Below are 25,320 nucleotides of genomic sequence, written 5' to 3'. Positions count from 1 at the left end.
ATTCCGCACTCTCTCCATATCCAAGAACTCCCATGCTCCAGTCTTCTCCCCTTCAACAGCTTGAAGCAAAATTCTCCCACTCCACATTTCTTCTTTCTTTTGATGCCAAGTTTCTTAAATTAGACTTCTTCATTTCCCACACCTACGTACCAGTTTGTTTTTGAAGACTTGTCCTTTGGCTCTGGGATTTTTGTTCTCTGGACTCTAACACTTAATCCTCAGTACGTGCTACCACACGTCCAATCTCGATCTCCAGTTCGGAGTTCCTGCTCAAGCTCTAAACCTGTATATCTCTAAACACAATTCTGTGATGATCTCACACTCAATTTCCCTCACATGTGAAATGATCTCTAAGGCTGCTTCCAGCTATAAAAATCTCTAATATTACCAAAAACAAAATTTGTCACCTCCTCAATCTATTCATTTCTAGCCTATCGCTTTACTCAAAAATTTCCAGGTTCTCCCCTGGTTCTAGCAAACAACCTCCCAATTCTACATTTATATATCATTTTCATCCTAATCTTCTTAAAATATTCTGTCACATTATCATCCACTTAAAAATTTCCAAAAAAACTCCACTGTTAAGTCCAAATTCCTTAGCTTGACATTCAAGTCTTTCTCCAATCTGTTCCCAAACCACCTTTGCAACATTACAATCTATTAATCCCCACAAATTATTATATACCTCAAATTCTTATTTACCACCTTTAGTACACATTAGGTATACCAAATTTATTATTTCTGTATAATCACATGACATCTGCCATCCTGGAATGCCTTCCACATTGTTCACTTATATCCCAAATTTTTCACGGCTCAGTTCAATTTGATATCTTCCCATGAAATCTTACAGCCCAGGATAATCTCTCCCTCATATGAATTCCTAAGCCATTCACTGCTCATTCAATTCACTTGCCACTTAATTATATAACGCCTCACACTGGTATCCAAATGTCTGCATCATCTCTTACATCACAGTAAAGGCAAGGGTATCATAACCCTTCGCACCCACTGCATTTTCCTAGAAAGCTGTGGAGAGCAGGCACTAAAAAAACCTGTTGATTGCATGAACACCACAATCACTTTGCTTCTTGAAACACTAGCTACCTGCTTACATAATCCCATTTAAGAGAAAGAAATTATGGAAGGAATAGTAGAAACAGAAAGTGACTATTTTGTAACCACCATAGTTACAATGATTCATGCAAGAATCATCAATGGATGCTAAAACCATCACATGAAAGTTTCTTGGGGAACAGGATATTTATACAGTCTCAAAATATATCTGAACAAATTACTTATGAATTACAAAGGGAAAAAAGGTACCTTCACAGTGGAGAAATCTGGCGGACACCAAGTGATCAAAGTTAACATCACCAATAATGGGATAAACTGACATCATGTGCCTCCTGATGTGATGCACTGAGGACACAACATCACTTATTATTCCTGCCAAAAATGCATAACCTGAAACTAGTCATGAGGAAACAATCAGACAAACCAAAAACCGAGGGACAATCTACAAAACAACTGGCCTATACTCCTCAAAAATGTCAATGTGCTGCAAAACAAAAAGCTGAGGAACGGAGTGTATGATCCTGGATTGGATCCTGGATCAGAAAATGAACTGCTCTAAGGACATCACTGCTACAGAGGACAACTGATGAATATGAATGTGGACTGTATTTGGTAACAGTATTATAGTAATGTTAAACTGCCTAATTTTGAACATTGTTCTTTGGTTAAGTGAGAGAATTTCCTTGTTCTCAGGACAAACATCCCAGAGTATTTGAGGGTAAATGATTTTAAAACTTATTCACTAATTGTTCAGTAATAGTAATATCAATAATAGTAATAATAACAAGTATCAACAGCAAGATTGGCAAAATGTTAGCAACTGTTGAATCTACAAGAGATCACTGTACTATTTGGTGCAACTTTTCCATTTCTTTTCAAAATAAAATTTAAAAAACGAACACCCTACTACCACACAAAAACTTTGAGAAGGTTTTATTTATCTGTGGTATTTTACATTTCATCAGACAATCTTAAAAGCAAGACATACTTGCAATAGAAAAGTTTGCTTTATATAAAGATTTATTCTAAAAAAACAAAAACATCATTTTAGAACCAAAGAAACATTTTCTAATTTTAATAGCCCAACACTAATTTATGTTTTTTTTTTTTTTTTTTTAAATTCATGTTCGCTATGGAACTTGGTTAAAACAGAGTCAATTTCAACTGGTGAAAAGTCTTAGACGATATTTTTTAAACACTGTAGCTTTATTCCTTTCAAGTATACAGAGGAAGTAGAGAAAGCTAAAATGGGCTGACTGATTAAGCATTTCAAGGAAAAAATAATGATCTGTAAATCACACATTAATAAACAAGCATTTATAAGTTAATCAAAGTCTGTTTCCTTAATAATGATTACAAAGAATGTATTTATCATAAATCACAAATTTCATCTTCCCTCAATTATCAAAAATTGTGACTTAGCTGGTTAGAAATTCAGAGTGAGGTTTTATAATACAGCCACTAGTTATTATTTCTCTAGGCTTCCTACAGCCTTTAAAGCTAACACTGCTAGTCACAGTACTATATAGTATATAAAGGATTTTCTAGATTCCATAGAATTAGCAATAGTCCTTTAAGGTTGGATACCTTATTTATGAGATGTTCGGTAACAACTTCTCTTAGTCCAGTGTAGAGCTTTTCTCCGTGTTTATGCAAAACCATTGTATAAGCATTTCTATAGAGCTCCTCAAAACTAAGACCACTGTTATTCTTACGCTGGATTTCTTGAATTGCATTTTTCAGAAGGTCCCAAATGCTGTTTACATATTTTTCATCCATGGTCATCTGTAATATCCAAGAGAGACAAAAAGACAAAAAAAAACACCAATGGTTGAAAATCTTTCTGTATTTATCCACAGAGTAATTATTTTATCATATGGCTAGGACTATAAATCTGCATTACTTAATAAGGATGTTAACAGTCTGTTCTAACAAAAATTAAAAAATACACATAAGAATAGTTTTTAGAGCTGACAAAAGCCAATTTTTTAAAAAATCCTTAAGACTTTCCTCCTTTCTTACATGCATCAAAACCCTCCAATTTAAATGAAATCATAATCCCCGATGTTAATACCTGGCTTTAGCCAAAAGTGTTAAGACATCCTTCCCTTAGTTTATTTAGTGGAATACAAGCTCAGAGAGATGCTGAGACAGAAAGAGTTCCCTAATTAAAAACAAAAAAAAAAAAACGAAACTGAGGACATGAACACTATTTTCCTCTCCTGAAGATTTACAGAGCTCCTTAGCAAATTAAAGATTGGAAGAAGACGTGCAATTAAAAACAAAACAAAAACCCCACGTTTTCTGTTTAACCTAGGATTCTCTTATTTTCTTCCTTTCCCAGTTCAGATTCCACAGTCCCATCATTTGTAGCTACCTTGTATACACCCATGAATCACTTGCCCCTCTCCCCTCCAAAATACTTACCATTCTAAACCACATCCACCCACCAACTCCTCACACTCACCCATATGTGTAGCTGAGAGTAAATGAGTAACACACACACACCCATATTCAATAGGTCTTGGTTTAAATTCATAACCACTAACCACAAGTGGGCCCAGAGTACAACCCCACCATCCTACATTCTAGACTGTTAACTCTACCAAACAGCTGATTTTACACCATCTCCTTCATCCTCACTCTAGGATAATGACTTGCTTCCTGTTCTACTGAGAAAACAGAAACAATCTGAAGACACAATGCACAAACCCCAACCATATCCACCGATCTATAGGATTATGAATCAATATACCCTGCTAGTCCTGGTTCTCAAAGTACCAAGTTCTTCTGCTCAAATTATAGCACAGGGACTAGAAACATAGACATCATCAAGGACTTACTACAGAAATGCAGAATTTCAGGCTCCACCCCAGACCTACAGAACCCTAGTCAGCATTTTGAACCCAGGTGATACCTATACAGAACGAAGTTTAGTTCCATGCCAACTCACCTATAAAGAACCTCCCTTTAGCAATCTCCCTTCTCCTCATCATCACCACATTCTTTCCTCTCTGCTAGATAATTTCCACCCACATTCAAAATCATCAGTTTCCCATGTTAAAAAGAAATCCTCACAAACCCTCATACTTCTCCAGTACCATCAAATTTCTCTTTTCCATTTACAGAGAAATCACAAGACTTAAGAGATTTCTACATTCACTGACTCCAAGCCCCACTTCCCCCACTGTATCTTGACTCTACTCCAATAAGGCTTTCATTTCTACTGTTTCACTGAAACTACTTGAGAAAGTCATCAGCGACTTCCATCCTGCTAAATGTAAACGGTCAGAGTTTTAGTTCTCATCATACCTGACCCATCTGGCAGTTAATGAAAAAGCTGATCATGCCTACTCCTTGAAACAGATTCCTTGCTTTGCCTTCCAAGCATTACAATCTCTTGTTTTTCTTCCTATTTCTCTAGCTTCTATTTGTCAGTCTGCTTACTGGTTCCTTCTCACAGCAACCTCCCACCCTAAACCCCTCTGGCCACAACTCAGTTTTCAGGTGAAGCTGGTCTCATCTATGTTCACGGCTTTAAGTTAACCTCAAATTTATAGACCTCATTTGGCCTTCTGCCCTTGATGCCAGAGTCCTACATTCAGCACCTTTTCAATGTTTCCACTTGAATACCTACGAAGCATCTCAAATTTACCGTGTCCAAAACAGAAATCCTAATCTTTGCCCCCAAAGTCTGCTTCCCCTGCAGCCTTCTCCAAATGAGCAAATGTCCACACCATCCTTTCGGTTGCTAAGGCCAAAAGCTTGTAATCCCTTGTATTCCCTCATCTTGATTCTAATCCAACAGGAAATTCTGTTGTTTCTACCTCCAAAATGTACCCAGAATCTAACTCCTGCTCACCTCTTCCACTACTACTAGCCTTATCCAAACCACCATCAACTCTCAGACCATCCCAACAGCCCCCTAACTGGTCTGTTTCTGCTCTTGCCCCACTGTCATGCCACTCTTCTGCTCACAACCCTCCAGTGACTTTTCATTGCTCTTGGAGTTCTAAGTCAAAGTCCTTATACAAACTACAAAATATGACTCAATCTGATCATCTGACTTCATCTATTCCTCCTTGCTCACTCTGCTCCAGCACACCAGCCTCTTTGCTATTCTTCGGAAGGTGTCAAACAAGTTCACTTTGAGGTGTTTGTATTTGCCACTCTCTATTGTCTCTCAACTGTTCTTCCCTAAGGCATCTCCATAGCTCAATCACTTTATCAACCTCACAAACGCTGCTCATCACCATAAAATAAAGCTTTAACTGCTCACTCCCTTTAAAATAGCAGTCTGCTCTTACTAGTGACCCCCAAATTCCAATACTACATTCCATACTTCTTTTCCTGGCCTCCCTCTTCCAGCCAAATGTCCACTCCATGAAGGCAGGGATTTTTTTCACTGTGGAATCCCTCGCCAACTAAAGTAATACATGGCATATAACAGACATTCATACTTGTTGACAGAATGATTTCCTACTAATCTCTAAGGAGCTGTTATTATGCCACATATAACCCACATGTTCTGCATTCACAACCTGGGAAACATGGCAACAATTACTCATCAGCTCTGCAAATATTTCTGACCTGAACTGAATAGAAATTACTGAGCTAATGGAATCCTCTCCAAAGAAGGTAGGAAGAAACTTTTGGAGGTGATGATGAGTGTGTTTATTGCATAGGTTATGTTGAAGGCTTCACAGGTGAATACTTACCTACAAATCTATCAAGTTGCACACCTCAATGAAGTGGTTTATGGAAAAAAAAAAACAAAAAACACAATCCTTTCCAGGCTATGTCCAATGGGTATGAATGTGGAAGAGTAAGGAACATAGGCAAAATAGTTCTTTCCGTCACCCTAGCAATAAAATATCAGTTCAACCCTCAATCATAGAGGATTCTTAAGCAGAGGACTCAAACTGAGTCTTATTATTCTAATCTTTTCTGGGGTGCTTAAAAAGGAACTCTTTAACAGAACAACTTTTTTATTATTCAAATCTTATTCAAATCCCAGGTCCACCAGAAACTTTTCCAAAATGGCCTTTAAAGAATTTACCTCAACATCAAAACTACTATCTATTTTTATCACATATCCTGACACATAGGATGCCATCCATATAATATATTTTAAGATGTAGCTGGTCGTAAGTTCCCATAAATAAAATATACAAGTCCATGTGATAATGACGGCCTCAAGTACTCCATGTATGTGTGCAATGTGGTTTTAGTTTGCTGGCAGCATATAGAGATTATTAAAAAGCAGACTAAAAACATCTCTTGACATTAACGAATGAATAAAGCAAAACAATTCCAGAGAAAAACCAAGTTAATGTGGACTATAAACTCCAGTGATAACTATATTGCTAATAGTTGAGCAAAACTGCAAATGATCTTTCCAGGCTCTAAATAAGTTCCCATGAAAGCTAGAAAATGTACAAAAATATCTCTACCCATCATGAATTACTAAATTTGCTATTAGAAACTAAAGAATTTTAGGGGCGCCTGGGTGGCGCAGTCGGTTAAGCGTCCGACTTCAGCCAGGTCACGATCTCGCGGTCCGTGAGTTCGAGCCCCCGAGCCCCGCGTCAGGCTCTGGGCTGATGGCTCAGAGCCTGGAGCCTGTTTCCGATTCTGTGTCTCCCTCTCTCTCTGCCCCTCCCCCATTCATGCTCTGTCTCTCTCTGTCCCAAAAATAAATAAAAACGTTGAAAAAAAAATTAAAAAAAAAAAAAAGAAACTAAAGAATTTTAAAAAACATAAATCAGAGACTTTGACTATTGTGGGAATTTCCTTTACATTATAATAAATCATTTCTTACATATATAAACCAAGAGTCATTTTATAATCCAAGACTGTATGTAGTATTTTCTTCAGTATTCATGTTTTATGGACAGAGTAGAGATGGAGCGAAAGGATAACAATGTTTAGGTGCAGAAATTTTCAAGTAAATAAAAAGAAAATAGACCCAGAGAGACTGAATGACTTACCCCAAATCACAGAAATTAGGATTTATATATCCCTAAATCTAGTCCAAACTACTGGAATCACATTACATTCCACTGTGCTAATATGGTATAGTAATATCACAGTGTCAGTCACTGATTTTCCTGGGAAACATAGTGTGGAATATTAGTAGAGTATCTAACTTTTGCTGTCCAAAGGCCTGGATTTGTGTCATGGTTTTGCTAAATTAACAACCCAAGTGACCTTGGAAAAATTACTTAAATCTTCATTTCCTCACTTGTTAAGGAGGTTTAGTGACAGTATCCAGCTCAAAGGACTAACATGAAGATTAAAGGTCAGAAGAATTTAGCCCAGCCCAGGACACAGCACAATCCCTCACATGTCGACTAACAAAAGTTTCCAGTGATAGAATCTCTTGAACTCTCATCAATGGGAATAACTGTCACAAAGAAAAAAAAACCAAAAAAACAAAAAAACAAAAAAAAAAACCCAAAACTTTTCAAGCTTAATAAAAAAAAATAATAAATAAAAAAAATAAAAACATGAGCTAAAACAACAATACTTAAGGGTACAACTATGCTAAATGCAAGTCAATATAATGAAGCCTTCTTTCAGAAACAGTATTCCCTACTTCATATCTCCTATTCTTCCAGTGCCATTTTAAATGGCATTTTAATCCCCAGGGCTCTGTCTTTGGCTGTTTTCATTCTCTACTAGGTCACTATGCATTTCCATCCATTATCATGATTACAATTATTACCCACACATCTAAAGTTCAAAAAATTGTAAGACACCAGATTAGCGAGGGATTCTGAAGCTTCCTAAAACTGCACACAAAATTTTGCCAAATAATGTTGTGTGCATTTTCTTTTTCTGGATGATGAGTCTTGAGCTCTTTCAGATTTCCCACGAAGTTTGGCCCACATCTCAAAGAATAAGTTACTGGCTTGTGTGTTAATTGCTCCCAAATCTGTACTGCCAGCCCAGATGTTCCTCCAAAACATGAAACTACCGTATTCAATTGCCTGCTGGACATCTCAAACTAAATGCTCCAGAAACAGATCAAACTTACCATGTCCAAAAGCCCTGTTAAACTAACCCTCCTCCTATATTCTTTAATTCACAAACCAGCTAGTTTAGAAGCATGTATAACTAGCTGGTTTGTGGATTATTTATGTATAACTTTTCTTCTTCCTCTCTCATCCCCATCTCATCCAATCATCAGGTGCTGCTAACAGTAGGACCAAAATATTTCTCAAATATGCTCCCATTCTTTCATCCTGCATACTACTGTCCTAAAACCTTCCTCTAGATCACTATGACAGCATTCCAACTATCATGAACTCGAATACCTCTCAGAATCTATCTTCCTCAGAATCACCATTTAAAAAATAAATATGAGCATCATGCCCCTGTTCAAAGCCTAGTTCTCATTAATAACAGGGTGGAAGGATGTACTTTAAAAGTGTACTTTAATCATATTCAAAATCTAGTCTATTCCTACTTCTCTAACTTCATCTTTCACTCACTACTACATTTATTCCTAACAAAATTAAATCAGTGGTTATTCCCATCCAGTGAGACACCTCCCCCTCATTCACCACCCTCCCATGTCGCCTTTTTTTTTTCATTAAAATTTTTTTTTTTTACTTTTTCTTATTTTGAGAGAGACAGAGACAGCTTGAGCGGGGGAGGGAGAGAGAAAGAAAGAAAGAATGAATCCCAAGCAGGCTCCATGCTACCAGCTGCAGAGCCCAATGTGGGGCTTGAACCCACAAACTGTGAGATCATGACCTGAGCCGAAACCAAGGGTCAGGCGCTCAACCGACTGAGCCACCCAGGCGCCCCATCTTCCCATGTTTTCTTAAAATCCTCTCCTCTGCCTCTTCTATATCTGATTCTTTACAAAGATTCTGAACACAGCTCTGATGTCCTCTATCCCCCAGGAATCCTTCCCTGACCTTCTATCGCAGAGTGGACTCCTTCTCAGCTCTTTCATAATACTCAGGTCGTATCTATCACTACACTCCATACTGCTTCATAATTATCTGTGCATCTTTTTCCTCCAGTAGACTACAAGATACTTAAGGAGTTATATATTTTTCTTCAATGTCACTTAGAAGGCCATAAACAAATGCCTAGTGAAAGTACCTTGATTGATCTGTATTACACTAATGCAATTTTGAAAACACGAACATCTGAATTAGTAAGCATAAAGATATGGAAATATATTTTAAGGTGCTTATCTACTGCAATTAACGTAATTTTAAAATAATCAAATGTCCTTTTCAAATAAAGTATAATCATGTGCAAGCAAGCAATAAACCCTTAAATTTCATTTATCAAGTAGTATTTTCAGATTTTCCTATTCACTTAACTACTTAATCATTAATTTTATTAATAAATATTAACTAGGAAGAAAATCACAGGCAGAAAAGCCCCTTTAGGAGAGGATCCATAAGCTACAATCTTTCCCCTAAATCAAAAAACTGAAAACAAAGGAAATGGGCTTCAAAAGCAGATTCTTCTATATGTATGCTTTTGGTCTTAGAATCTACTGAACATGTCAGTAACAGTGCTAAAATAATTATGTTATTGATGAACTTCAATTTCTCACCCATCCTTGGTACAGAATACAACATTAACTGCCAATGAAAGTTAAAAGAACTAAATGTTAACCTCTAATCTCATCAATATTTTTTTTTATATTTTTTTAATGTTTACTTATTTTTGAGAGCCAGAGTGTGAGCAGGGAAGAGGTAGAGAGAGTGGGAGACAAAGAATCCGAAACAAGCTCCAAGCTCCGAGTTGTCAGCACAGAGCCCCACATGGAGTTCAAACTTGCAAACTACGAGATCATGACCTGAGGTGAAGTCTGATGCTTAACCCACTGAGCCACCCAGGCGCCCCAAATTTCATCAATATGTTAACCATAAAAACATCAGTCTATATACTTCACTCAGAGTCATAAAACTTAAAGGCCTTAACATTGTGTACTTTTTAAAAAGAGTAGTAACATTTTTTTTAAAGTGATATTCTAAATCATTTGAGCAGGATTTTGATCTCATTGATGAAATTGCTTTACTTACGATCCATTAATTGCAAATACACTCAGGAAGGAATGTAATGCCTCAACAAAACAATAAAATAATGGAATGCATACACACATGTAATGTTTGCTCATTATTAGGCATATACAGTATTCTGCTCCAACAAGTTCAAGTTATAAAGTGATCAGCAAGGACGGTAAATTCATTTAGCAAGAAAACAAAAGTTATTTTTAAAAGGAAAGCTATAATTAAGTATTCTTAAATGCTTATGGTTTAATGAGACTTTTAAAAAACAAATCAAGAGTTTAATTTTTAAAAATGACCTCCACCCTCTTGCATCTTCCTAATCCAGGATTACAATTCCCTCATTAGTAAGTATCAATAGCAAAAATAACCTTAAGTGTTTATTTTCTTTCACAAATATCTTTGGTTATTCATCTACACTATTTCAAATGATGTAAAAACATAACTTTAAAATGTCTGAATTTGAAAGGATGTCGGTCTGTTATATACTTACACATCTTGAAGGTTCTGTAATTACCAAGAGTTGGAGAGAACTACAGCATGAGCCAATTAAACTAAAATGAAGAGAACTGTATTCTTCACATCCACTGTATACAAAGCACAAGAAGTCTTTAGTCCCCTGTGAATAATTTTCAACAAGAAATTTAGAACAGGGTGGGTGGGGGAAAAGGGTGAGAATTTGAAATTCCAAGCAATTCAGAATGACACAGCTAGAAAAAAATAAACAAGGAAAAATGCTTAATCTTAATTTTGAGCTTCAGCCTCAAAAAAAAATTGCTCTGGTACAAATATCTGAGGAATGACAGTATTCTAGTGAGGCACAACTAAGCCATAAATTATGTAAGGAAGCGCCTTCCAGATTATAAGCAACTTAGAGTAATATAAAGTCTCTCTCCCTTTATTTTATTGGATCCTTTATAATACGTGGGACAATGCCTAGGTGACTCTCAAAAACTATGATTTGAATGTAGTCCAGTTACAGTTAATGATGATGATAAGTCTTATCTGATGACCAATGACTATACAACGGCTTATGACATCTGCAATAATCCCATTTATCCATCAGTTAATCTTTAACCAACCTCAACCATCAAAAATACAACCAAAGACTCAAGTATTAAGGAAAACAGTACCATGCTATGCATTCATATTTTGGACAAGTTATTTAACTTTCCAGAGTTTACTTTCCTCACACGCTTGTGGCAGGAGAAATGGGAGATGATGTAGTGTGTGGCAATTAAGAAAGTTTGTGAAAGCATCTGGCACACAGCACTTAATACATTCGCTTCTTTACTACACAAAACTGACGTACAGCCTCACTTAAGGACTTAAACCTGCATGTAAAGTTGAGACTGATGTTTCTTTAACCAGTTTCTCTGTGGTTACAGTGGAGATCAGATGAGTGCAGAACCATGCTGCCGAAAGTAGGAACTGATGTCAAGGGAGCAGAGAAAAAGATGATCAATTAGAAAGGCACAGGATCCTGGGACAATTCTGTGAAATCACAACCTAAACCCGATCCACATTCAGCTGGCCTCTAATACCATTATAGAACAGTATGTTTATAATGAGAAAGCTAAATCATCAGTAGAAGGTTCAATTATAATCTGCATTTCAGCACTCGGCAGTAGGAGGCTGTTCAAAAAATCAATATGGAAATTTGGAACAATTTTTTTTCTTTCAAATACCAAAGGTCAAACTTCCAGATTAGCCTATTAAAGTCCATGTAAGTCACAAATGACTTGACTACGACTAATATATTTCAAATATATCTCTCCATGAATGACTTTTGCATATATGAGAAAGGATATGTGTGACATTTCATGGTCTGATAATAATCAGAGTAGGATGCAATTTTAAGTATTCTCACTGAGCCAAGAAGTTTGTCACTGTCCTACTGTGCTGTCCTCACTGAAAAAAGGAAAAAAAAGGGGGGGGGGAGGGGGAGGGGGAGGCAGGCTACATGCCTGGTACACGGAAACACATTTTATCCAAAGAATACAACATTCATTGTAACTGAAACTCCTCAAACATCATAATTAGAGACCTTCCCCCATTAAGAAAATTACTTATACTTTTTTTTTTAATGTTTATTCATTTTTGAGAGAAAGAGAGAGAGAGAGACAGACAGGGCGTGAGCAGGCGAGGGGCAGAGCAAGAGAGGGAGACACACAATCTGAAGCAGGCTCCAGGCTCCAAGTTGTCAGCATAGAGTCCAACGCAGGACTCGAACTAGGAGCCGTGAGATCATGACCTGAGGCAAAGTCCGACACTTACCTGACAAAGCCACCCAAGGGCCCCAAGAAAATTACTTATACTTTATATCTGAGCGTATGTTTGAGTTCCATATTTCCATCCTAACAATCTAAAAGTATCAATTTTAATCAAAAGTGACAATATTTTCTTCTCTTTAGCCTAGGTCACTAAGTGGTTTTGAAACGGGTAAACCTTGTTTTTTAAAACTATGATAATGTGTCAAAAGCCCTATAAATTGTAAGTTAGTTTACCCTGAAATCAGCGATACACAGTCCAAAGGATGAGGAAAAAAAATGTGAAAAAGTATAAATTACCTGTCAGCTTTGTCTTTGAATGAATCTAAACTGTAATCAAATGAGACAGGATACCAAAAGTCCATCAAAAAAATTACTACAAAAACCTGGTATCAAATCTGCTCAAAAATTCCTTGAAGCTACCAATTCACACAAAGTATGCCAAAAAAAAGGCAAAAAAACCAGAGCTAATTTCCCACTGCTTCATATTACTATTTAAGCATCATCACTGAAATAATACCATTCTTTTTTTTTTTAATTTTTTTTTAATGTTTATTTATTTTTGAGAGAGCAAGAGACAGAGTGAGAGCCAGGGAGGGCAGAGAGGGAGGGAGACACAGAATCCGAAGCAAGCTCCAGGCTCTGAGCTATCACACACAGCCTGGCCCAGGCTCAAACTCATGAACCACGAGATCATGACCTGAGCCGAAGTCAGAAGCTTAACCGACAGAGCCACCCAGGCGCCCCTTAACACCACTCTGATTTTAAAGAACATTCTAAATCCAAAAGATAGGTAGGTGACTACTGCACCATCACAGAAAATGTTTTAAACCATGGGAGAACACACCAGCATTCAGCAACTAGACTGGTGTATAAATGCACCGCCTTTTACTGAAAGTTTTAGAGCTGGAATGAGCATAAGATAACCACAAATTAAAATCTCACTTTACAAATAAGGAAACTGAGGCCATGTGGCTTATTCAAGATCACACAGCTAACTAGAGCAACGAAGAAATCCCAGGGTCCTAAACTAAGTGTCCTTCTGTTGTTACCTCCATGTCAACTCAAATCACTTGGGTGCACCATTTTAAGACAACATTTAGTAACTGAATAGGCTAACGTTAACACTGAACTATTATGGCTATATGATTGTTTCAGTCTGGTCTAGAGAAAAGACCTTTAACTGGAAATCAGGCTTCTAGTCATGGTTCTGCCATAAATTCAAGTCATAAGAGTATCCCCTTGGGTAAATCATCCTCTCTAGTCCTCCCTTTCCCCATCTATTAAGGAAGACTGGCACAGATTCTCTCTAAAATCCCTTTTAGCTTTTAAAAATTAAAATATGAATATAAAAAAGAGCAAATAAATGACTTGTTTAGTTGGCTAGGGATAGCTTCATCAAAAAAAACCAAAACAAAACACTTTTTTCATGTCTCATTTGCATGTACCATGAGGAAAAGTGAATTATTTTTAAGTATCTGCTCTTTGTGCTTCAAAATTGATTTTACTGTTTAACCTACTTCTTAGTATATTCTCAAAGACAAAAATTAAGGATTATATTAAAGTATCATAACATGTTAATTTCAAAGAATCACTTTTTTCTAAACCTATACTTAAGATGAATATCTGCTAATTGGAAAAAGTTTATAAAAAATTGTGCTATCAGTCTTCTAGTTTAAAAAGGAAAGTGTTAACTCACAACTGAATCAACTAATGTCTTTCTTCTAAGTTATGACTTTGCTTAATTCAAGTCAGTACATATAAGGATACCCTTAACTTATCAACACAAATTTTACTGAATATACACTTCCATTGATTTCAAGTTTTTAGTAACTTTTATTCTCTTATGAGAGATGCATTTTATCTTCAATCTAGCAAGGTTTATACTTTCAAAGGCTCCTTCCAATGACTAAAAACTAATTTCGATTTTTTTTCATCAGGAGTACTGCACTGTATAAATTTTAGGGCCCCTGGACCTGCCCCTGGTTAATAATTTGAACAGCAATCTTAGAATTAATTTTCCAATATATTCCTATTGAGAAAGTAAATATTTCAGAACCTAGCAAATGCTTAAAAGAATACACCCGGGGCGCCTGGGTGGCGCAGTCGGTTGAGCATCCGACTTCAGCCAGGTCACGATCTCGCGGTCTGTGAGTTCGAGCCCCGCGTCGGGCTCTGGGCTGATGGCTCAGAGCCTGGAGCCTGTTTCCGATTCTGTGTCTCCCTCTCTCTCTGCCCCTCGCCCGTTCATGCCCTGTCTCTTTCTGTCCCAAAAATAAATAAACATTGAAAAAAAAAAAAAAAAGAATACACCCAAGCAGTGTGGTACAGCGGGAAGAACATGAATTTTTGAATCAGATCTGGGATCTAAATCCCGGCTCTGCCCTTTCTTAGATGTACATGTGATATTATGCATACCTTACCAGGTATCTCTCAGACCTAAACAGATTTAAAACAGTAACATCTAAAGGATTTGAGATATAGTTCCAAGTACCTAAAACACAGCCTAACATAAAATAGACATTCAACAAGTTGTAGTAATAATCTTATAAAGCAATTTCTCATACTATCTATAAATTGAAAATAAAAAAAGAAAAAGAATTTATCATGATTACTGTCAAGAGGATAGAGCAAATACGAGAGGTTAATGGTTGCTCAGTTCAGAGTTGCTTCAGAAAAGAATGACGTGCAATCATTACGTTAAAGAATTCCTCTTACGATTGAGGGGTTGCTTTTATAGAAAAATATCTCCAGAAAAGCTTGTATTTTCTTAAAGTAAAGACATTCCTTTGAAGTCTTCTTCGTTTGCTTAGCAGTAACCTTTGTCACTTAAAGAGTAAATCTGGGTCCATTCCTTTCTCGATTGCAAGTACTAAACGAATGAAAATCAAATTTAAGAAGTTTTACTTAACTACATTTTCAACTTGAAACTGACTTAAAAAAATAAAGGAATGCTTTCTAGTAGCAAAACCTCCGGATAAGGGGTTAAGGCCAATGAAAGGACTCCGTTCTCAATTTGTTAGTAATTGTCCCAACTTGGGCAAGTAGGGCTCTCCTTGACTTTAAAAAGGCTGGATTAACGACTGGTGATTTTAAAGCAGTGGTTAATAGAACTTTTTAAAATGAAATCTTTTATACAAATGACAACTACAGATGGCTTTAAATAACAAGAGAAGGAGATTTTTGAAGATACACCTACTCCACTCCTCCTATGCCTCCTAGGTCTTGGAGACCCTGTAAGTATTTGAAAATGACTGTCCTCCATCAAATGTATTACTTTTGTTTGGAAACTCTGCCTTATGATTAAAAAATTCTTTTATATGTCTCATTGATGCCACTGTTTCTCAGAAAGCACTTTCTCATAACTAACCTGTGAGAAAGACTGCTGTAGTTTCCCATCTTTTTTTTTTTTTTAATTTTTTTTTTTCAACGTTTATTTATTTTTGGGACAGAGAGAGACAGAGCATGAACGGGCGAGGGGCAGAGAGAGAGGGAGACACAGAATCGGAAACAGGCTCCAGGCTCTGAGCCATCAGCCCAGAGCCCGACGCGGGGCTCGAACTCCCGGACCGCGAGATCGTGACCTGGCTGAAGTCGGACGCTTAACCGACTGCGCCACCCAGGCGCCCCGTGTAGTTTCCCATCTTAAAGACAATAAAGCAAGAGTGTATTTATTCACTGATTCATGCAACATTGCTGGATACTATGGTGCTACACTGACAAAGATCAGTACAAAAGACTTAACGCCTCCTCTAAAGAAAATCATGTTCTAATAAAGGAGATACAGACTATATACTTTGAAGACTTTTGAAAATAAAGAATAATAGTATGATAGCCAGTTACCATGATAAAACAAGAAAAGAACATCTTCCTTCTCTGAGCCCTGAGGAAAGGGGCAAAGAATGAGTAAAGACAGAGGTTAAAGGCTATAACTGAAAGGAAAGAAAGCTGAAGGAACTTATACAAGATAACATTAGTTTTCACAGTGAAGCAGTGGTTAAATTTCTGGAAGACAGATAAAAGAATTCTCAATAAAGAGCTTAAAGACAGTGATTAAAGTTCGGAATAGCTTGCACAGGAAAAGGAAGCAGGAGCTTACCAGGGACACACAAAAAAAACCTGCCCAGAGGCCCTGGGAGTCCGGCTTAGATATCACCATCGTCCAATTTTCCCCAGGAGTGCACAACAGCCTAAAAAATATAAGCAGTGAAGGCAGATGGGTGGAATGATCCAAGACACTTTGTGCTATTTCTGGCCTTGCTCTGGGAAGGTAGTATGAAAGAAGAGGCAACTAGTAACTAGCAACTAGTTAACTAATAAGGAGGCACCACGGCTTAAAAGAATGAAAGGGATCTTCTTGAGATCCAAGAGCACATTAATGTCAGAAGGAAAACAAGCAACAAGTACAATAATGAAATAATGACAACCTGCATTTATTTAGAATGCTTACGTTGTGCCACACACTATCCTAAGAGCTTTACATGTATTAACTATTCTGAAGAAGTAGGTATTGTTTTCTCTTCTTACAAAAGAGGAAACAAGTGATTTGCTCACTACATCTAACAAATGGAGAAGCTAAGATAGAACGTAATATCAAAGTTTAAGATTTCTAAAGCAACAAAATGACAAGCTCTAAGACAGAGTGAAGACCACTGTAATAAGAAGAGGCCAGGTCTGTCTGATCATCCTGTTTGATCCTGACCCCCAGGAGGAACACATAATAACTGATTTTAAATTGAATAAATGAATGACTGTGCCACATGTATTGGATGAAATTAAGATCTGAACTGGAAAGAATGTGAGGAAGGTATGAAAGTCTTCAGTGACTAAAGGAACACGTTTAAGAAGTTAGGACACAGTCACAGGGAGTGCAAAAAAGAACAGTTCACAATGGCCCAGGCCACAAAAGGTGACAGATGTGGTTAATAAATGGTTTCTGGGCCTAATGATTTAAGAATTACAAGGAAAACAGACACACCAACTTAAGAAGATAAGCCTGAATTCCCAGGGTAAAGCCAGGTTTCAGATATAAAGAAGGCAAAGAACTCTGAGAACAGGCTGAAGATACAGAAGAGTCAAGCTGCAATGAAAATGGGGGATCACAGTGGGCAGCTCAACAGGCTGAGAAGAAAAAATCATGGAGAAGGGAGTCAACTGCAGAGTACAGCTAGTGAACCAAAAAGACCGGACTACAGGTTTGGTCTTCAAAAGCTCAAACCAAGGTTACTACCGATGCATCATGCTAGCTCTACTTTCAAATCATCGTTGTTTCAGGAGACTAGGCTGACTACGCTTCAAAGGAAGTGCCACAAGATCATCAATGACCTACTACACCTTAAGACTTCACTTATAGTCGCAAAGAGAGTTCAAACATTTCAGAGCGGTACTTGCATCAACTTATCCAATTAATCAATTACTATGGTTTAGCTTAAAGGCCTAGTTTCTCATTTAATCAATCATTCACTAACCATCCACACACTGTGTCTGACACTAAGCTAAGTGCTTCGTGGTTCAAAAGGGTGTCTGGTATAAGCTTTGGGCAGGGTCCACAACCTAGTTCATGAGAGAAACAAAAAAAGAAGGGAACGGAAAAGAAAGGGAAGAAATGAAGAGAAGCAAAACGTATTTTTAGATAAATATTTGGCGTGTACTTTCTATTATGTACATCACACTCCCTCAACAAAGTTATCTAAGATGTGACATACTTATTCCAATGATTATGCAAGAATCATTATCACAACTTTTCTGAATCTACCCCCAAGAGCCAGTAGCATTCTTTGCAAGTGTCCCAACGGTACCAAACCTATATCCTTTGGGACTGATTTTTAGTGTGGTTCAAACTGGCCATGCAGGCTTTTCAAAATGTAAGCTCTAAGAATTCTACCAAAAAAAATGGCAGCATCACTAAAATGAGCATTTAGTATTACAATATAACAACCTGTAAAAATAACATTCAATCTTAACATTTAACTTGTGGCATAACCATGGCTAAATAGTGGTACAAACCGCACCTTTGAGCTAGGTAGTGTTCTAATGCTTTATTCTATTTCACAACAACCCTGTAAGGTAGGTCCTATTAGTATTTTCATTTCAGAGGGGGAAACTGAAGCTAGAAGAAGTTAAGTAACTTGTTAAAGATGATGCAGCTAGAATAAGGTAGAAATGACACTCAAAACCTGGCAGTCCAAAGCCTACACTCTATTATATTCTCAGCCTATTTTTTAGTCAGACTCCCAACACACATGTTGAATAAAGTAAAACTAAAGGAAAATTCCCTACAGACTATCCATAGTTTTATTCTTAGGAGTCGTCAAAGACATGCAAATTAAAGTATTAAAGTACTATTTTTTCACCTATGAAATTAAAGATATAAAATGCTGGCTAAGGCACTGCTACACAATAGAAATACACTAATATAACCTTGACTTGTATAATTAATTCTGAAGAGCATTCCCTTTAGAGCCAGAGGGTCTGCATTAGGATCCTAGTTCTGCCACTTACGAGCACAGTGACCTTAAGAAAATTTCTTAGGTTTTCAAGGCTTCTTTTGTAAAACAAATGACGATTGTATTCCATACAGTTGTGCAAATGAAATGAGTTTACACACGCAAAGCACAGTAAAAGACAAAGAACAGTGTGTGTGGCACATGATAAGCATTCATTAAGTGTTAGCTATTATTAATTCCTACCTTTCTGGAGGTCAATTTGGCAACATATACCAATTCTGTCTGGCTCAGTAATTCCATAATCATGGATAGGTTCAGTATTTATGTGCCTAAATAATCACAGTTGCATTATCTGTAGCAGAGGAAATATGAACTAACTGGAATTAATCAAAATACCTGGCAGTAGGGAAATGGTTAAGCAAACTGAGGTACCCTAGAGTGTTACTCTGTACAAGTCACATTGATATATTTAACATGAAAATACTATATTTTAAAAAAAGTTTATAACATGACATAGTACCTCAATTTTACTAAGGGTTCAGAAGTGTATGAAAAATTAAAAGAAAACACATCAAAATGTAAATATTGCTTATGTCCAAGCAGTAGAACTAGAGGTGATTTTTAAAATTTTTTTAACATTTATTTTTGGAAGAGACAGAGCACAAGTAGGGGAGGGGCAGAGAGAGAGGGAGACAGAATCTGAAGCAGGCTCCAGGCTCAGGGCTGTCAGCACAGAGCCCAATGTGGGGCTCGAACTCACAACTGTGAGATCATGACCTGGACGCTTAACCAACTGAGCCACCCAGGTGCCCCTAGAGGTGATTTTTATTTCCTTATTTATAAATTTAGATACTTAACGTTTTCTATCATGAATATGCATCACTTTTATAATTAGAAAATCTACTAAAATGAATTCACTGCTTTGACAGATTATGACTGGTTTTCACAATACACTGACAGACACTAATTGCAATTCCTATTATAGCTCAAGGATTTGTGCTTACTAGTAACACCTTTACTTTTTTGTTGCATTTACAATGAACAAACGAGAACTACTTTCAAAACTGGATTATTCAAAACTACAAATTGTCGAGTAACTTTTACAAAAATTTAACAAAACTGCTAACGAACATCAGATGATCTTGAAAGTAACAGCAAAAAGTATCTCAAAGGGACAGCTGGGAGCAACTTAGAATACAAAGGGAAGGCATACTATTTTCTCTAGTCTTAAACATATCATCTTCATAAACTGGAAAAGTGCTGTTATGACTTAGCTACATTTAATGAATGAATAACGTACAAACAAATGAAGCTTTCTCTATTTTGTCTCAATGAACTGACCTTGTGACTGAAGTATTATTTAGAAGGTCAATTTCTACAGTATTTTCTACACTCCAAAATACTTGCAAATTTAATATTGATACTAATAATTTTCCAGGCTCCTGTTAAGGGTTATCTAGGAAGATAATGCAAATATACACATCTTATAGATACCTACTTTATGCTTTTGTTTTTTAACTTCTAAAGCCAGAGAGGTACTAACAGCTACAACACAACTGGCTGTCCTGGAACTATTAGAAAGAATCAGTCCAAGTTTAAGTGACACTTCAATGAATCTGTTACACCTTACTCCTTAATTTCTCTACACTAGAGAACAAAAAATAGTTAATTCCCCACCCTGTGTGATTTGTCAGACTGTCATTCAGCTTTCCCGTCTATACACTCCAGTAGTCCTAGACAACAACTATGTTCTCTAAGGAAGGGAAATCTATTATGAACATCAAGCTATTCCCCCAAATTTAGCAAATTTTACTCTAGCCAGGAAAACCAAAAACCTTAACTGTCTCCATTTGTTATTAAACTCTTGTGCTCGCAGGTATATCACAGATGATCTTAAAACTCATCTCTCTCTAATGTTACTCTGTGCTTTCCACCTAACAATAACCTCCACGTCACTTAGTGCCCATGCCACACAGACAGGAGCTCTGTGAAGCTCATCTGGAATTATGGTGTGGACATCACAACCTGAGACTCTTCACCATGATTTAGCATGCGTCTATAAACTAACAATCGAAACCATTTCCAGACCACACTCTAAAGACCGTCACTTTCATAACACGATTCCTACTCTGACGGCTAAGCCAAAAAAGACATACCAGAAGAGAGGCCAGTGTTTTCATTCAAACGTATCTCCTCCAATCCAATCCAATCCAATCCAATCCAATCTTTCAACCCCATGTGCACAGAACCCATGTGGAAAGTACAGATGGTGAGGAATGGCTTTTCAAACGTAAGAACAAAAGGTTCACCTGACAGCAACTAATCCTACATAGCGGAACAAAAGCTCAGGGGTGAGACAGACGGCAACAGCAAGGAAAGAAGTGCAGAACTTCTTGGGGCAGCACTCTGATCCAAATCCATAGAGCTTCCAGGAGCTTCACAACTCCAGGCTCCTTTCCTAAAAATGTTTTGTGGCCCTTGCTGTTATTTAGGGTACCAAAAAAAAAAAAAAAAAAAAGAATGTGAAATGCCATATATTTTAGTGCACTGCAGGAAAGCTAACAAACTGGGATAAACTTTAACTCCATCAACAATTTATAAATCCAAAAAGTCCTTTATTGTTTTCCATCTTAAAAAGAACTCATTTCTCTTAAAATCTTATGAAAAGCTCTACTTAAAATGCAAATTGTGTATAAAACTGTGGTATGGCATAACTTTTACTCTTGTGAACAATGATGAAGGCACACTTACAGTATGCCCTAAACGCTAAAAGGAACTTGACTTTACTGATGGGACTGTATCTGCAGTAGGCTTAGACATCTATCAAATACCTGGAAGTCCACCTACCACTCTATTCTGCAATGAAAACAAAACAATCTCAATACATATTTTACACTTTCTGCATCAATTTATAAAACAGAATCTGAAATGAGCACTTGAGACCTCTGGTAAACTACAATTTTCTTAGACTACAGTATATATCCAAACTACATACTGTACTATATGCTACAGTATATATCCAAACAGTAATGCAAAATACAATACCCATAAGTACTATACATATGTATACACATAAATACTATTTTTTCTTTACGGAATACTATGTATTTGCTACTAGAAGATTGCTAACCTGAAAGAAAAAATTTGAAGGTCTAGGAAGTACTCAAACATTTACCAAAGGATAAGTCAGTGAAATACCATACCACCAACGCATGTATCTTAGTGAAGGCTCGAAGAACTATGACTTAAAAATGTATGTATTAAAAAACAGGATTCTTTTCAGTGGAAACTACTTAGGAGTATGAAGACTTATGAAATGAAAAATTATGCTTTTAAAAATTAGCAGATATTAAACCACTGAATATCAAACACCTGTCATTTACAAACTTCAATAAAGGATTTTAGAAAATCTTAGATGGCAACAAGTTATGGACAGAAAAGGTCCAAATGAGATCACAACCATAACACTACGTAAAAAGAAAAAAAAAAAAAAATCGGTTTCAGTACTCAGCGCTAACGTATCATATATTATAGTCCTCTGCTAAAGGAATAATGAAATTCTCTCCTGCCTCTTCCAATAACACAACATCCAGAAAGAAGGAGTCTTGATTCTTCAAGCTATACTGACATATTCCAAGCCCCTAGAACAGTGTGTGGCACACAGTAGTATTTACTGAATGAATGAGGGAATGAAGACCAGGTAGGAACGGGTAAACCTAAAGAGACGAAAAAACTGATCACACTTAAAATAAAAGTACAAGTGGTTACTCACAGTATTAACAAAAACCAGTTAACGTCAAACGTGAGCTATTACAGATTTTACTAACAAATCTGATTTAGAAGAACTCAAGACTTCAAGAATAGCAAATTTTCCTAGAAAACTTACTGTATAAAACTATTTAAGATTCTGTTTAATTCTAAGTTCTGCTGAAAATGTTCACAACTGATTTAGTAGCAAAACACTACCTAACCCATTACAAACCCAGCTCACTTCATTATAAGGGAAAACACGCTGATCGACTTCATGAGTTCTCTTCTGTCAACATTTCTTTCTTTTTCTTTCTCGTATTTACTGGGGAGAAAAAAAACTTCAAAAACTCAAAATCCCTTTAATTGGTGTATCAAAACACTCAATTTTCCTGAGCATATCCTATCTTTACATGAAGGCTGGAGTCTCTATGCAGTGACATCACCACTCAGGTTAGTACAATTTCAGAACTCTGCATCAGGTCCATTTTTTTTTCGTAAACGTTTTAAGAATTCAGAGCAGTCCTCAAGTTCTCTGGGTGGGCTTCTTACTCAATTGGGACAACTGTATTAGTAAGTCTCCCCTCACTGCAAATTGCCCTTGTGCAAAAAGCATGCTCTAATCAGCACATACAAACCACACCTTTCCCCCTTCGCAAGCTACGGGTCTATGATGCTAAGACACTGGAGATCTTTCTCCAGTTTTGGTGCTTTACAATCTTCCGTCCAATTGCTAGTTTGTCTATCTTGACGTAGACCTGTTACTGTAGCGACATGAGCAAGTATGTCCAGTTTCTCTGTTACAACAGTACATTTTAATTGCTTGCCATTGGCTACCTGGATCAGATCTGACATCCAAAGTTATACCCCGTATGCTGAACGCTGCAAGCGCCTGTAACGCAACGTAAGGCTCAGAAAGAAAAGTTTCTAGGCAGAACCCGTTGGCGGTCACTAAAACCTACAGAGACGAGCAACTCGGGGCGGTGACTACTCGTTCTTTTGGGCTTCCAAGGCTAAAGAAGGGGCGAAACAATTGTCCAGTGCGTTTTCTCTGGCTTCGCCTTGACCCTCCTACGAGTGGCGAGGCAATTCCTGCGCAAGAGAGTTTGTAAAGTGCTTCGGCAGCCTGTGGACGAAAGACGCTATCAATACACCTGATGTTAGTCCACAACTAGCGAGCGTTACGTGGAACCACTGTCACTGCGTCGGGGGGCAGGTCGGTGGCAAAAGCCTCCCCGAGGAGAGGAAGGGAGAGGGAGAGGACAGTCCCCTTCATCATCCGACAGGTCTTGGTTGGCCATCTTTGAGGCCAGGGGATTTGTGAAACGGCAGCGAGCCCACACGTGAAAAGTTACACGCACGCCCCACACACGGAGGACTTCCACGGTCCCCGTCCCTGCGGGTCCGGTGGTCCCGGGAAGCGGGCCGGGAGGGGAGCGCCAGGGGCCGGGCCTACACCCCCAGGGACGTGGGAAGGTGCCAAGGGGCCCCGGCCGCGGCCGCCGCCCGCGGCTCGGCTGGAGGAGCAGCCCCCGGCTGGGTGCGCGGCGCCGGGCGCGGGGAACGGCCCGGGAGGGCGGCCGCGCAGGGGCCCCGCGCCGCCCCGTTGCCGGGAAGGCTCGCGCCCCGCGGCCGGCGGCGTGGGGGAGGGGAGGCCGGGCCTGCGGCCTGTTGGGGGGAGTTCAGCCCGGGCCTCGCGTGCGGCTCTCCGCCGGGCCCCCGGCCCCGGGGTCCCAGGCGCCGACGAGAGACTCACCGGAAAGGCCCGGATCCGCATCTTGGTGTCCTTCCGGCTGCCCGTGCCTTTGCTCAGATTCGACATGGTGCTCGTCCCCTCCCCGGCGGCGGCTTCGGGTCGCACTCCGAGGCGCCGGTGTCACATTTAAGGCGGGCGGGCAGGCGAGGGGCTACGCTGGGGGCGGCGGTGCGGCCCCCGGGCTGGGCTGAGGAGCTGGCCGGCCCCTGGGCGGCCGCGGCGGGGGCGGCGGCGGCTCGGGCTCCGGCGGCTCGGGCTCGGCTGAGGGGGGGCTGCGCTGGCGCGGCGGCTCCGCGGGGTCCCCCTCACGCCCGGCTCGGCTCCCTTTATCGCGCTCCTCCGCGATGGCGGCGGCGGCGGCGACGGACAAACATCTCACTGCGCAGGCCGAACGTCCTCCTCCTCCTTCTCCTCCTCCGCCTCAGCGAGACGAGATCCGGCCCAGAGGGTGGAGGGGGGGAGGAGGGAGGGAGGAGAGCCGGAGAGTGGAGAGATTGGGGGGAGGGGGGTGGGAGGACGGGAGGGGGAGGCAGGCGGCCGCGGCGGGGACGCTCAGATCTCGCGAGAAGAGGGCGAGCGCGCGGCCCCGAGTGGGGCGGGGCGAAGCTTGGGAGCGGGAGGGGTCAACGGGAGGGGAGGAAGGGGCCGGGGACTTAGAGAAGTGGGAGGGACCAGCAGGACGGGGAGGTGGGGAAAGGGGCGGGGCTGAAGGCGGGAGGAGAAAGCTGCCTTTTCGTCGCGGACTGGGCTATGGACAGGGGTGGTTGCTAATTGGTGGAGCGCGGAGCGGGCGGGGGGGGGGGGGGGGGGTTGGCCGTGATCACGTGAACGAAGTGGGCTGGGGAGGTTCAGCGAGCCGGAGCGGGACTGTAGTGGGCTGGGTCTTCCTGGGCTGGGCAGGGCTGCGACGGGCCGGGCCGGGCCGGACCTGGGTTGGGCGGGGCCGGGGCCGCCGGACGGTAGTCTCGGGGAGGAGCGTAGGG

General features: G+C 39.4%; 1 protein-coding gene across 3 annotated transcripts in view; it reads right to left on the bottom strand.

Moving 5' to 3' along the window:
- The window catches only part of CUL3 (cullin 3), a 96,952-nt gene extending 72,116 nt beyond the window's left edge, over positions 1 to 24,836 (bottom strand). Inside the window, exons 1-2 of one of the 3 annotated variants that reach the window (XM_047870383.1) lie at positions 24,338 to 24,836; positions 2,665 to 2,862 (exon numbers count right to left, since the gene is read on the bottom strand). In XM_047870383.1, coding sequence (XP_047726339.1) covers positions 2,665 to 2,862; positions 24,338 to 24,403 — 264 coding nt within the window. In that variant the 5' untranslated portion in view covers positions 24,404 to 24,836. Of the gene's footprint in view, positions 1 to 2,664; positions 2,863 to 10,611; positions 10,698 to 24,337 lie in introns of those variants that run through there. The other 2 variants (XM_047870385.1, XM_047870384.1) reach the window with 2 other exon arrangements.
- Between the last annotated feature and the right edge of the window lie 484 nt (positions 24,837 to 25,320).

The sequence above is a fragment of the Prionailurus viverrinus genome, chromosome C1 (assembly GCF_022837055.1).
Source record: "Prionailurus viverrinus isolate Anna chromosome C1, UM_Priviv_1.0, whole genome shotgun sequence".
In the NCBI taxonomy this organism is placed as follows: Eukaryota; Metazoa; Chordata; class Mammalia; order Carnivora; family Felidae; genus Prionailurus; species Prionailurus viverrinus.
Note: the sequence above shows the minus strand (reverse complement) of the source record. Positions and strands in the feature narration are given on the sequence as shown.